Raw genomic sequence first — 15,265 nt, forward strand, 5'->3', positions numbered from 1 at the left:
CTTACTGCAACAAACTGACTGCTCTTTAATATCCCGACTTAACCGAATAAAAACCCGACTTGTTAAGAGGCCTAATTAACTTATTTGGCGGTAGTCTACGGCTAGTGGGAACTCGCATAATGTCATCCATAATCTGAGAAGAAAAAACTCCATTCAACTTCACTGTGTCCCATTGTTTCAGCTCTTCGTCAATGAAGTGGTTCACAGAACAATCATCTGCCACATTAACATGTCTGACTGGTTTCATGTTATGAGAAGTCACAACCCAATTATCTTTTTGACATTCACAGACCGCCCATCCCATATCCTCCACACTATGCCTGAGTCGATAACTCTTTTTCCTGCCAACAAACTTTGCCATACGAAGGACGAATGGCGAGAGGATTTAACTTGCATAAACTCTTGGCTTGAAAAATACTTCGCTTTAAAAACTATGTTGCACAGTGAATCAGGAAAATACTTCGCTTTAAAAACCCTGGTGCTGCACAGCCTGCACTTTTAGTGTTTGGAAAAATGCTTATGAGACTATCTCTTCATGTTTGTAATGGCTTGGATGTTGGTTAACCATTGGTTAGCATTGGGTAAACTGCTGGTTAACTTGTAATAAATTTTATTTTCAATATATCATTAATAAATCGTTAGTAATCTGTTGCTGAATTTTTGTTGTTGTTGGTTAACCAATGATGTACTAATGGTACACCAATAGCTTTGTTTTTAGTACACTGTTAGTAGACGTTGGGTTAACCGTTGGTAAGCTTGTAATAATTTTTATTTTAAATACATAGTTAATAAATCAGTTTGTAAACCATTGGTAAACTTGAATTGTGTACTTTAAACAAACTATACTTTTAAAAAAAAATTAATAATTTTGTTTTTAGAATACCGTTAGTGAACCGTGAGTAAAAGCGAGTGACCTGTTAGTATACCAATTGTTAACCAAAATCGTATTTTTGAGATAAAAAAATATTTTTGAGAATAACAAAAGTTATTTTTGCAAAAAAAAAAAGTACAAATTGTGTTTTTTAAAAACAAAATTTGAGATCATATTTTTAAAAATATTTTAATTTTTTATAGGTACTTATCTAAAGAAGACTTTTTTTAATTTGGCAAAATAGCCCATATGGAGGCTCATGTAAAGCCCAAACTGAATTACCGAATTGAACCGAACCGAAAACGACCGACAAAATTCGGTGAAAATTATTTCTGTTTTCAAATAAAAGATGTGCAATTTGGTTTGTAATTCTCATATAATTCGACACCGTCGGTTTCTCAATATTCAAAATTGAACCGAACCGAACCGACCGACACACCCCTACTTTTTTTAATAGTAGATGATAGATATAGCGAAGTCTATTAGCAAGTCGAAAGTTCGTGAAACTGCAGAAGTTTGAAATTTTTGGAGGAGCTTTCTCCATTCAGAGAGAGTAAAACAAGCTTGAGATTCTCCTTCTGTCTCTGAGCCTTCAGAGATGGTAAGTTTCCTTTGCGTAATTTTATCAAACACCTTAACTGCATTACTCTTTGGAGAAACGAACTCACAATCTATCGTTTTTGCTTCTCTGTTTTGTAAATTTGGGAACAGTCAGTTACACTGCATACCAATCTTGGCGACATTAAGTGCGAAATCGCTTGCGATGAGGTACCCAAGACCGCCGAGGTTAGTGAATTAAGTTTAATCATAATTTACCCAGTGAAATCAAACTCAATTATGTGCATAATTTGGAGTTCTAAATTGGGATTTGATTAGAATTAGAATCCGTCAGCTTTATAAGGTTTTCGTAGGCTATGTATTGTTTGCTGATGTTGTGTTCTTGTTGTACTAGTTTGTTTAACTTGAATGATATCACTGTTCCGAATTGAAAACTTCGTATAGCTTTTAATTGTCGCTTGTTTTCGGGATATCTATAATTCACAGCAGTGGAGAATAGATTAGACAGAACCCAATGTTTAAGTTCTGACCCCAGTTTATGTATTTACTGACCCTGTACTTGTCTTTACCTTGTTTGGATGTAGAATTTTCTGGCACTTTGCGGTAGTGGCTATTATGACGGAACTATATTTCATCGAAATATCAAAGGTTTCATGATTCAAGGCGGAGACCCAACAGGTACGGGCAAAGGTGGAACTAGTATATGGGGCAAGAAGTTCAATGACGAATTTAGAGAGTCCCTTAAGGTATTTATAATGGAAATGTGATAGCACGTAATTAATTTTGTATGCAACATTTGCTGATAATGACCGCACGTATCAATTTTAGCAACTGCAGCTTTTATAATGACGATGCTATATGTTTTTTCTTGTTTACAGCATAATGCGAGAGGTATACTCTCAATGGCTAACAGCGGGCCTAATACTAACGGAAGCCAATTCTTTTTAACTTACGCAAAGCAACCCCATCTCAATGGACTATACACTATATTTGGCAAAGTAATTCATGGCTTTGAAGTCCTTGATCTCATGGAGAAGGTATGTTATATTAATTGTTCCTTTTTTTCTTTTGAAGGTGCCATAACTATGAGACTTAGACGACTATATTTCTGTTCAATCCCTTATGTTCGTTTACTTGTGTTATGGGCAATATGTTTCAACTTCAAGTATTTAGTTGCATAAGTCCTTAATATAATGATCAATGTTCGAGATACTTCTTTTTTGCTAATTCCTACGAAGCAATTGGTACTAATCAGCGGAAAAGAATCAATTTTAATAGTTCTCTGTGGCTGAGGTAGCAACTAAATCAACTAAATCTGTTCAACTTCATTTTCTTTTCCAGTCCAGACCTAAAACAACATAACTCTGTAAATGTTTAATACCAATTGTTAAATTTGCTTATCAATTTAACATTGTGGATTCCTATTCGCGTTTTGTGTAGACTCAAACAGGAGCTGGAGACCGACCTCTTGCCGAGATAAGGATGAACAGAGTCACAATACACGCTAATCCACTTGCTGGCTAGTTCCAATATCCGGACTCCAGTCTGATGTATGCTCATTGTTTACAATTGAGTATCCAGATAAAATGAGACTGTTGATGTTAGTTATACATCAGCATTTTGTTCAAATCCATGAATGTAGTACTCTCTGTGTTTTTGGGATAATTACTTACTTACTATGTCCTCCTTTACGCTTGCCAAATTACATTAGGCAGTCGCTTAATATATACTACTAAACTTACTTACCCTTATTGAAATGTAGTTGTAAATTTGCATTTTTTTAGTGTTTTGTGTTTGTTTTTTAATGTTTTCTATCATATTTAATGAGAGTATATACAACAATGGGGTGTCTATAATTTAGGATGAATAGATTTTATATACTGCCCATCAAATTAGGACGGAGAGAATATATAGAATTATAGATATCATTGGCTTTATATGTTATATAATTATTAGTGTCCTCCATGAATTGATCTAATTACAATGCTTGATCATTTTACTTCATTTTTTAAAATTTAATTATGCTCTATTAATATTTAGTTTGACAAAAAAAACTATGATTTTTAACCTATGAAGTAGATTAAATTAATGGGATAATTAATTATACATTTGAAGTTTGATTTATTTATTTTTCCTATTTAAATATTTAAATGAACTAAAAATTATGAATAATATATGAATGTCATTATAGTAATAAATAAAGGCTTAATGTCTTAAAAAACCCTGACCTTTCATCCCCTTTTCAATCCTACCTTGACGTTGCAAATCTGTCAATTTTACCCTATTTTGCATTTTTTCATTTCAATTGTACCAGAAAGCATAAAATTGACCTTTTTTTTATTTGGCAAAAATTCTCTAAATTGACCCTTTTTGCATTAGATTAACTTTTTATATTAAATTGACCATTTTTAAAAAAAATTATTGAACTTTTGTCAAATAAATAAAGGTCAATTTTATGCTTCAGGGTACAATTGAAATGAAAAAAATGCAAATTGGGGTAAAATTGACAATTTTTCAACGTCAGGGTAGGATTGAAAAGGGGATGAAATGTCGGGGTTTTTTAAGGCATTAAGCCATAAATAAAAAATTTAACTGGCAATTTGCCCCTCAGCTTGTAAAAGATGGTCTATTAATACATACTTTGACTTTATGGTCAATTTAGTTATAAATTGTACTTTTTTTTATCAATTTGCCCCATATTAGTATAATAATTGTTATCGAAAGTGAGCAATACGCGCTGAATCCGGTATAAAAATGGAGTAATTTGCTAAGAAAAAGTCAAATTTAAGAGTAAATTGATCATAAAGTTAAAATATGTGCCAATTGACCATCACTTGTAAATTGAGGAATCAAATTGAAACTTAATTCTCAAATCTTCCATGGGAAGCCTCCTTTGATATTATTAATACACGTCAGTACGTCACTTTCCCGCAATATAACTGTACTGATTAGGGTTTTTAAACTCCGCGCCATTTTCCAATCAACCTCTTCACGCTTTCAGTTTATCTCTTCAACAATGGCCGGAGAAGATGAAAACATAGACACCACTCCGGTGGGTTCAAAGCCAGCTCCAAGTCCGGTATCGCAAACTAGCTCCTCGCATCCTCCGCCGAAACATCCAGATCACCCCGAAAATGAGTCGCCAAACAAGAAGCCGTTGAGTCCCAAAGAATTTATTCTTTCAGTCGCCTGTAAAATCTCATCTCAGCCTCTCACTAACTCGGACCCTAACGTATGGGGTGTTCTCACTGCTATTTCTAACAATGCTCGCAAACGCCCTCAGGTATCTACATTTTGTTAATTCAATTTTGAAAACCCTAATTGATGTCGGGAAAATCAACATTTATTGTTTGGTTTGTAAAATTAATGCGAAAATTAGTTGTGATTGCAATTGCATTGTGTTAAATCTCCAGTTGATGATATGATATGATAATGACAGGGAATAAACATGCTGTTGACTGGAGATGAGCATTGCTTTGGTAGATTGGCGGATGACTTGCGTTTTCAGATTGAATCAGCTGCGATTAGCGGCAGACATTGCAAAATTTATAGAAAAAATGTTACTGTTGAAGATCATTCGTCGCATTGTCATACATCTGTTTTCCTGAAAGATACAAGGTTGTCTGTTATTTCCGCTTTTCAAACCTATGTTTTGTATGTGTTCTCAGGATTCTGAACTCTTTGTGCTTTTTACAGCACTAACGGAACATATCTCAACTGGAATAAATTGAGTAAGAGCGGCCCTGAATCAAAAGTCAAGCATGGAGATATTATTTCGTTTGCTGCACCTCCTCATCATGGTAATATAGTCTTGCTTGCCTTTGCATCCATTCAGGAGCTGTAATTCTTATGTGTAATGGTTGTACGAAGTCCTGGATGTTTTGTTGTTATTTTTCTCACTATTTTTCTCTATGTGAGATGTATTTTTTTTGATACTCTTTGTTTGTTACTTCGTTACAGAAATTTCATTTGCGTTTGTTTATCGAGAAGTTATTAGGTCTGGCCGCTTAGTGGAAGGTGCATCTGTAAAGAGAAAACTAGGTAAATTCACAAGTGGTATCCTTTACATCTATGAATAATGATATTTCTGCTGTAGTATATCAATTCATGCTTTGGTTCCTTGAATCGGATATGAAATTTGATGACAAACACTTACTCATATTGTTTTACAAATTGAGTTCAGTATTCAAAAACAACATTTAACAGACAAATTATTATTGCTGTACAGAGGAGATTGTTTCAGATAATAAGAGACTAAAGGGTATAGGGATTGGTGCTCCTGAAGGTCCTATATCTCTTGATGATTTTCGAAGCCTTCAACGTTCTAACACGGTATAATCAATTTTAAGCCATATTTGCAGTGATGTACTTTGTTTTTCTCTTATGAATTTGACCATTAAAAATTAGCAGTGGATCTGTCTCAATATTTGCTATGCAGGAGCTTAGGAAGCAATTGGAAAGTCAAGTCCTTACAATTGATTCATTACGCAATGAGCATCGAGCAACCAGTGAACGCCATGAAAATGTATGCTCTTCTAAAAGCTCATTCTTCTTGGATTTATATGCGTTTACATGAACATGATGGCCATTTAAGTGGCGGCCGGAGTGTCTTAAGATTTATTTTGCTAGGAAGAAACCTACACTTGGTGCATATTCTTGTTTTTTGGGCGCATATAGTGAAAAAAATTCACTATTTAAGTTATTTCCTACTTGTTATTTATAGTTTTGCCCATGAATGAAGCTTAAATCTTTAAAAGCGTAGAAACATTTGACGTGATACTCAACAATCGACGCAGTAAGTTTGAAAACCGAGATATGGTATGCTTGATGCTGTAAGGCTGATACTTCACGCTGAATGTTAAAGATTGCCAATTCCTTCCTGTTGCCTTGTGTAGTGGTAGTAATAACTGGGTACTGCTTTCATTCATCCAACGAAGTACTTGCGTCATGATATTTTAAATGAATATCTACATAACATCTCATTTTCAGCACTAATTAGTTAATTCACAAGATTAATATTCTCTGACTTGTGGTTATTTAATTTTTTTGCCTATTTCAGCACTAATTAGTTAATTCACAAGATTAATATTCTCTGATTTGTGGTTATTTAATTTGTTGCCTAGTATTTTATAATCGCTTTATTTTGTAGTATGATCAACTTTTTTTTACAAAGCTATTGATTGTTCTTTGGTTCTACAGGGGATGAAAGAGATGAAAGAATCTGTTGCAAAGCTGTATTTAGACCAACTCAAGGAGTTACAACACATGCTAGATGTTAAGCAGAAAGAGTCGTTCGAAGCTAATAGAATACTGGCTGAACAGAAGCATGCCTTGGAAGAACTTAATGAAACCCTTACTGCATCCAAGCAGTCATGTGCTGAAGCTAATGAAATAATGAAGAGGTATGGAATATTGATAATAATATAGTATTCTAATATAACTAAAAGAACCCAATTAAATTTTATCTCTGGAATACCTAAAAGATTTTGCAGTATGTCCTTCCACGACAGGCATGTGTTACAATTAGGACTCAGACTTTGCCCACTTGAAGGAACTATATCAAAAACACTCGTACTAATTACTGATTCTTCCTACACTAAGAAACATGAAATTTGAAATTAAGGTGTTCGATGGTGGAGTTGGGAGCCATCTATTTTGTATCTTACTTAGAATTGAGAAAGAAATAGAACCTGACACTGAAATGCCTACTCCTTTCCTATCTGTATGTTTACTGTAGTTGAATTTTAGAGCAGAATTATGCTTTGATTTTGCATATACATTTCATGAGGTTACTTACAAAAGTTGCTGAAGAATGTTCGAGAGATCTTAAAAAAATACATATATGTTTTTTAGCCAGAAAGCATCTATATCTGAACTTGAGACACAATTAGAAGAAGAGCGAGATCAGAGAAGAGAAGAACGGCAGAAGGCTGCTTCTGATCTTAAGGCAGCAGTACAGAGAGTTCAGTCTGAGGCACAGGAGGAAATTAAAAGACAGTCTGATGATGCTTCCCAGCGGGAGAGAGAACTGCAAGAGGAAATAAATAAGCTTCAGGTTAGAAAAATTTATATTAGTCAAAAATGTAGATGTACATGTTTGATTTGTTAAAAAGCTTGAAATTCTGAAATTTAATGCATTTTCATGTAGGAGAGGGAGAAAAAATGGTGTTCACAAGTGGAGATTTTGATGCCAAAACTGGTATGAGGACGAACTTTGCTTTCACTTTGTTTCAATGCATTCGTGGTTAACATTAATCGTGAGTACTGCTTTCTGTGTTTTTAACAGGAGGAAGCAAGACAAAAGTTAGTTATCTCTGATAATAAAGCTCGCCAACTTGAATTACAAGTTGCTAAAGAGCAATTGGAATCTGCAAATGGAAGAAAAGTAACAGTTCCACTTCATGTCTTCCTTTTTAAAAAAAGAAAATCTATAGCGTCCAAAATGTTTTGCCCATCCTGTTTTCTCATATTGTTCTGTTAATAAATGTTGCGTGGTCTTTAATTTATATCTTTGCATTGTGTGAGCAGAGAGTTGAAGAACTAGAGATAGAGATGAAACAAATGAGGAAAGAGCTCGATAGTGAAAAGGTATATATGACAACTCTTATCAGGTTCATAAAACGTGAAAAAAGATTCAATAAAAAAATGCCAATTGATTTGTATTTAAGTAATATACTTTAAGACCCTTACCCCTTCTAATGACAAGAGAATATTTAGTTCATATCTCTTCTTATCACGAGTATTTCATATGATAGTTTTATTTTTACTATATCAATCACAGTTGGGCTTTTACCTTTTATTAAACAGCAGTGGTTGAACTTTTTGCTCCTATTTTGGTTTACATAAGTTATTCTCTCTGCTTTCATACCATACACATTTTCCTGGAGAAAAGTCTGAGAAAAATCTATTTGTGGTTTTGAATTCTAAATGTAGTTTTTCTGATTTTATTTTTAGGTTGTATTTTATGTGGGGTTAGAAAGAAATATGGACTTGGGGAAAGGGAGGAATGTGTTCTGATGTGGTGATCCATTAAGCAATAATTGGTTTATGTACCTGCAACCGAGTTCTACCAAAATATGCAATCAATCTTCAGATCATATGACACTTTGTTGGCGTCTTATTAGATTTCCTTTATTCTTAAGCTGAGGTTTTCTTTGTTGTTGTTAGCAGGCAGCGCGAGAAGAAGCATGGGCTAAAGTTTCTGCCCTTGAACTTGAGATAAATGCTGCAATGGGGGATCTTGAATTCGAGAGACGAAGGTTAAAAGGTGCCAGGGAAAGATTAATGCTTAGGTAAGAACTTTGGAAGGTCTGCATGTGTATGTATAATTGAATTGTTTGTCTACGTTTGCATAGCCAAAAAAGTATTTTTTTTATAATGAATATTTCATTCTCCTGTATTTGCTGCATGCTGTATTATGGAAATCATCAATAACTAATGAATGAGTATGTAATTTGTAGTGCTGATCTTCAGCAGTTCCTCCCTACTTCTGTCTACTATCTAAATGAACATAGTTATTCTAATGCGTAATAGTGACTCTTGGCATGATGTTAAGATTGCTCTTTTTTGGCTGGAAGGTCACAGTTTTAGGCCAGATTTCAAAAATTTGGTGTTTCATTGCAATTGGTTTTTGTTTTGGTCAAAATTCATTAGCAGTGGCCAGTTACCACTAGAAAGAATTCTAGATAGGCCTGCTCTGCAAGTTGAAAATGGACATAATTACATTTGATGTGCTTTTAATAATTTTTCCTGGTCTGATTCTGGTAACGCGTTTAATTTTTGATTCTCGCATGTGATACACATTTGTCATGCCCGATATCTATATTGTAAGCATTTAAGTATGTTTCTGATGTGATTAATGGTTGTTTATGCTGTTGTTACATATGGACAATGCAGGGAGACCCAGCTACGGGCATTTTATTCCACTACTGAGGAGATCTCAGTACTGTTTGCCAAGCAGCAGGAGCAACTGAAGTCGATGCGAAGGACTTTGGAAGATGAGGAAAATTATGATAACACATCTGTGGATATGGACTTAAATTTACCAACAATTAATCATATGAATGGAAACTTGACTGGAGAAAAACAACTGATTGTATTAAATAGTTCAAAGGGCCGCTCTGCGAATTCAGCCCAGAGATTTGATGTTAATCAGACTGTTGCTTCAGACGACGAAGCAAGTGTCACTGAGAAGCATGAGTGTGATATCAGAAGTCAAGGAGACGAACAAGATACTCAGGAAGAAGTATTGACAAGTTCAAACCGTCATGCTAACGGTGGGTTTGGTTCCGACATTGATGGTGTTGGCACAGCACCTATTCTGGATGCTGATGCGATAGGAACCGAGCAAGTTCTTGAAACAGAAAGCCTCGGAATTGATGGTGATCGGAATGCTATAGCTGGGGACACTATGCAACTCGAGGATGAAGTCCATATTCATGGAAGCGATGACCAGCTCCAGACAACTTCTCAGGATGCTATGCGTTGTCATTCGGTATCTCATAATCCCTTAGAGAACCAGAAAGCCATGGAAGAAGATACAGAACCGGGAGATACTATCAGAACAGCAGACCTTATAGCTTCCGAAGTTGCTGGGAGCTGGGCTTACAGCACCGCTCCTTCCGTCCATGGTGAGAATGAATCTCCTGGAAGTGGAGACAATGATGTGAAGGTTAATGCAGGCCTTCATGATTCCAATGGTCAGGCGGCCGCTGAAAGTCAAAGTACACCACATTCCGAGGCTGCCGCTTCTAGACGAAACCACGAACGCCGAGCATTAAATGAGATGATTGGAATTATTGCACCTGATTTAAAGGAGCAGTTTGGTGCTGGCCAAGAGGAGAAACAAGATTCTAGTTCGGACTCTGATACTGAGAGCTGTACCGACAGTGAGGAGCGAAATGGAGAAAATTCAAAAGTCATAGCCATTTCAGATAACGAAACTGAGGATAGCGATCAACCTGATGACGACCAAAAGCACGACGCCATGGATGAAGACGTCGAAGATACGCAAGAAGATGTTACAGCAGCGGGCTTGTTAGTTCAGATCAAAAGCCAGACGTAAATAGCTTAGTGAGTTTCTCCTGACTGCACTAATCTTTAGTGTATATAGTATACAGTGCCTCTTTTCGTCTGAGCCATGCAAAGCAAATGCGAGGCATATTTTGGGAAGATGTAAAGGTATGTACATTACGTAATAAAAGATAGCTAGGTATATTATATCTAATTTGATAGTTTTGTTTTAACTTATTGTAGAATCTTTGAATGTTTGAAGTTCTATCAGTGTTCCCACGTAGATTACTATCTTGAAAGTTCTATCAATATATGCAACTCTGCTTTGCTAGTTTCTGTCGGTTGATGTCAAATAATAGACTAGACAACTGAGCCATCTACTATTAGTTTTGTTTTGATTGGTGCGATGAAGACAATAATTTGAGTTTACAGGTAACTGTTTTGTAGTTTCATAAATAAAGCAAAATAAGTAAGAAAAAAAGGGTCAATTGGCTTTTGAACTTAGTGTCACGGGATCGAATAAATTACTTTTAATTTTTTTAGTCAATTAAATCCTCAAACTTGTATCTGGAAGTCAAGTAAGTCATTTTTAGCTTTTTGTGTCGGTTAGATATCAAACTCTCTTAATTTAAGTCAATAATCCCTTCGATGCGTGATTTATTTGTTCCCTAGATGCAAGTTATTTGGGCCGCGTTATCCCTTTAAAAGACTTATTTGACATTCGATGCACAAGTTTAGGGATATATTTGACTAAAAAAAGTTAAAAGTGATTTATTTATTCTCGAAACATAAATTTGAAGATTTAGTTTACCAAAAATACTAAAAAAATTGATTGATTTGATCATGTGCCATAAATTCGGCCTGGTTGGCCGTTTACTCAAATAAGTAATGACAATTTACAAATTTTACATGGTGAATGGTGAAGAGTTTTAAGTTTTCGTTCCTATGAGCATCATAAAATTTACTTTTTGGCCATAGCAGCTCGTAGGGGTGGTCAAGGAACGGTTAACCGGTTTATGAAGATAATTTGTAAATTGGTTTATAGTAGTACAATTTTTAAAATTAAAATTCTAAACCTAAAATTTTAAACGGTTAACTATTAAATCGATTAACCATTTAAAATGGTTTGATTTTTCAGTTTTGCGGGTTTTAACCATGTGACCATTAGATACAAAAAGGATAAATTTTATAGATATAGATCTAATAATTCAACTTTAACTTTCATTCTATTTTTTTTTACCAAAGGCTAATCTTTTATCAGAACTACAAAAATATGTGACTCCTCAACATGCTGAGTGAGTCAATCTAAAAAAAATGATGATACTGCAGAAACAGTCATCCACAAGAGCTTATTTAACCACAAATGGGTCACCCAATTATAGTAATAACGTATCAAGAAAAGCTATCACCCAAATAAATCTATCATCATTAAAAGAAGAACTCCTCATGTTATGTAATGATGATAGTCTATGAATAACAGCTCCTCTATCAACGTTTGAAATCTGAATGCTTCGGCCACAATTAAAAAAGACAAACTCCTGCTAAAATCAAGTTATTCTGCCAACTTGCCAATGCATCTTCTATAATTACTTTATTACTTTTAACAAATTAAAGGTTACTTTATCCATTTTTTTACCGTTAGATGAAAACATTTTCATCTAACAGTAAAATAGATAAAATAAACAAAAATAAAGTAATTATAGAAAAACCATTAAATATATACAAATAAACTGTTGCCATAAAGTCTTATATTTTTTACTACTTATTAATGATTAATTTAATAAATTATCAAGTAATTATATATAAGTAACATGTTTTTTCATAAATTAACTATAAAATAGCCATAAAATATTGATTCATCGTCCTTTTAGTTCTAAATATCGAGATGATATAATTTTAAGCCAATGCATTCCATTTGATTGTAGGGAAAAGTTATCGTTGCTGTTAATGTTTCATAAGAAAAAATATTGAATATAATTGCTAAAAATGATAGATATATGCATTTTATATATTCCTAATTCAATTACGTAAATATTTTATTAAAAAGTATAAAGTGTATATATATATATATATATATATATATATATATATATATATATATATATATATATATATATATATATATATATATATATATATATATATATATATATATATACACGGTTCACCGCGGTTTCTAAATTCCAAAACCTAAACCTAAACGATTAATCATAAAAATTAAAAATTAAAAATCAAAACGAAATTAATTTTTTTAAATCAGTTAGCCATATTTTTCGGTTTGATTCTAAAGTTTCGATTTAATTCATCGGTTTGACAGGATTTTTTCCGCCTCTACCTCGTTAGTTTCTGTCCATTCATTTCCCAAGTCTACCGCTCTTTCTTACAATTATTATATTAGGTTCAATCGGTATCTTCCAAAATGAACTCTATACTGAATTACTAAATACCGCCCCTTTTTACTACCCACCGTCCCTACACTTTACCGTTTTGCCCTTTTCTCTATTTCTATACAAAACTAAAACCTTTCAATCCATTCAAAGTAAAACCATCTTCTACGTGGCTGTTTCCGGCTGCAACCGGAAACGTCTTAGCATGATTTTTTTTTTAAATAAATGTATAATTTTTTTTGTAATTTTAATTATTTTAGAAACTTAATCGATTTAATATTTACTGAATATTAGTAGTATGGCTTAATATTTTTTCATACGGCGGGTAACAATTATCAACGTTCAGATAAATTTTTTTTAGATTTTTCCGAAATAAAAAAAAAAATTTAGGGGGGACGTTCCGGAGGGACATCCCTCCACAAGGAGGGACTTCCACATGGGAAGTCCCTCCACAAGAAGGGACCTCTCCTTGTGGAGGGACGTCCCAGACCTTGCTAAAAAAAATAAAAAAATATTTTTTATTTCGAAAAAATCGAAAAAATTTATTTCCGAATGTCGATAATCGTTACCCGACAAATTGTAATCGTTGTCCGTCATTTTAATCAACTTTTTGCGTATTTGTTCGAATGAGTTAAGAGAATTTTTTGGTTTTGATTTTATTAGAAAGGCAAAAATGTCTTTTGTAGGGACGGTGTTAAGTAAAAAGAGGCGGCGAATAATAAAACTCGCAGTGTTTTTTCAAATAAAATCGTAAAGAAAAAAAAAGGTCATCCTTATTCACCAGTGGCGACAAATTATTGAAAAAAATTAACACATTTTTCATAGGAAGAACCAAAAAATTTACATTGAAAAAGGTGAAAAAATATCAGGAGGATTGAATTCCTATTAAAAAAAAAAAAAAAAGGATATAATTTTTTTTATATAATATACATATTTCTATATTATACATATAATATAATTTAGATATAAAGAATTTATTTTTTAAGAAATAAAGCTTATTTTGTTTATTTTGATCGTTGGATGAATTTTAATACTGTCATCCGATGGTGAAAATTAACAAAGTAATAAAAGCAAAGAAACTCTAAAAATCCAGTATTTGTTACTTAATTCACTAAAAAATATTAGAAATCATTTATTCCAAAAAAAAAACAAATATTAAAAATTAATTAATAACTCATTTCAAATTCTCACATGCTATCTTATAAATTATATTATCGGAGTGAAATTTTGGTATATAAATTCAATTATGTTGGAGATTAGCGATTTTTTTGAATATATTCTATTTCCGTCTGGAACCATTAGCTAGAATTTGAGATGTGCACTATTCATATATAACTAAATTAATCTATCGAACCAAACTGAATTCTAAATTAGTTTAATATTTTTGTTAATTTGCTTTGATTATGGTTAATAATTTTAAAAAATTTATTAATTTGATTCGGTTTGATTTTCAGCATGAAACTTCAGAATTAATTGAATTGTGTATATATATATTACGTTACTTTTGTAACAAAATTTAGAAATTTAAAGTATTTTTGTAAGTTTTATAGGACTCATATATCAATTTGTCTTTTAAATATGTATTAAATTAAACATTAATTTTGAAATTTGGTTATTGTGTTATGCAAAATAATCGACCGAACCAAACAATTGTTTTAGTTCGATTATAATTTGATTATACATAATTTGGTTACGATTATGATTATGAAAATATAAAAAAATTAATTAGGATTAATTCAGTCGGTCCGGTGTCCGAATCGGTGGACGCACACTCTGGCTAGGATGGTGTCTATTTTGTAGACCTCTCATCTTTTCTAAAGTGACTAATCACTACCCATAAGAAAAACATAATTTGTATGCATAGGATGAGAATTTTTGAGAGAGATCTCTAGCAGTGTCCCATTCCAAATTTCCAATATGCATACCTAAAGAAAGGTTGAAAAACAAGATAAAACTAAAGTTGAGAGTATAATTAGATCAAATTTGAAAATAGAAGAGAGTTTGATTTCATTGTTGACTATCTTCTTCCATAATTGCACAAGTTCCTATATTTACAGAAGCCTAGTGGTCCAACTCCTCATCAAATAACTCACCCCATTTTATACATTCAATTTCAAACATATCATCATTAGCTACTAAAACCTCCTCCTATTTTTTTCTTATGCATATACATTAACATCTCAGATTGTAGAAAAATTGAAACCGGGGCGTGCAAAAATCAAATCGAATCGAATAGTCGAACAAAACCGTTAAATTGGATTCGGTTTGATTTGAATATATAATAATTTCAATACTTCAGTTCATTTTAAATAAGTTTTAGTACAAATCAAATCAAATTGATTGGTTTGATTTTATTTGTTTTAAATTTTCAAATTCTTTTTGAATTTTTTTGAACAAAAATTGATTCGGTTTGGTTCGGTTCGAACCTAATCCGGTA

General features: G+C 33.0%; 2 protein-coding genes across 3 annotated transcripts; both read left to right on the forward strand.

Moving 5' to 3' along the window:
* Positions 1-1,325: 1,325 nt before the first annotated feature.
* LOC126686013 (peptidyl-prolyl cis-trans isomerase CYP18-1) lies at positions 1,326-3,212 on the forward strand. Its single transcript, XM_050380020.2, has 5 exons — positions 1,326-1,472; positions 1,583-1,657; positions 2,014-2,175; positions 2,308-2,466; positions 2,870-3,212. Exons 1-5 carry the CDS (start codon positions 1,470-1,472, stop codon positions 2,951-2,953), a joined length of 483 nt encoding a protein of 160 aa, XP_050235977.1. The 5' UTR covers positions 1,326-1,469; the 3' UTR covers positions 2,954-3,212.
* Positions 3,213-4,348: 1,136 nt separating this feature from the next.
* On the forward strand, positions 4,349-10,775 carry LOC126688146 (uncharacterized). 2 transcript variants are annotated; one of them, XM_050382745.2, is made up of 13 exons: positions 4,349-4,712; positions 4,869-5,047; positions 5,126-5,229; positions 5,390-5,470; positions 5,658-5,761; positions 5,868-5,954; positions 6,629-6,831; positions 7,283-7,484; positions 7,578-7,628; positions 7,716-7,814; positions 7,958-8,017; positions 8,597-8,721; positions 9,326-10,775. In XM_050382745.2, the coding sequence occupies exons 1-13, from the start codon at positions 4,446-4,448 to the stop codon at positions 10,491-10,493; spliced, it is 2,730 nt and encodes a 909-aa protein (XP_050238702.1). In that variant the 5' UTR covers positions 4,349-4,445; the 3' UTR covers positions 10,494-10,775. The 2 variants fall into 2 exon arrangements, with proteins under 2 accessions (XP_050238702.1, XP_050238703.1); XM_050382746.2 differs by having other exon boundaries at positions 4,350-4,712; positions 8,600-8,721.
* Positions 10,776-15,265: the final 4,490 nt, after the last annotated feature.

This window comes from Mercurialis annua, linkage group LG6 (genome assembly GCF_937616625.2).
Source record: "Mercurialis annua linkage group LG6, ddMerAnnu1.2, whole genome shotgun sequence".
NCBI lineage: Eukaryota > Viridiplantae > Streptophyta > Magnoliopsida > Malpighiales > Euphorbiaceae > Mercurialis > Mercurialis annua.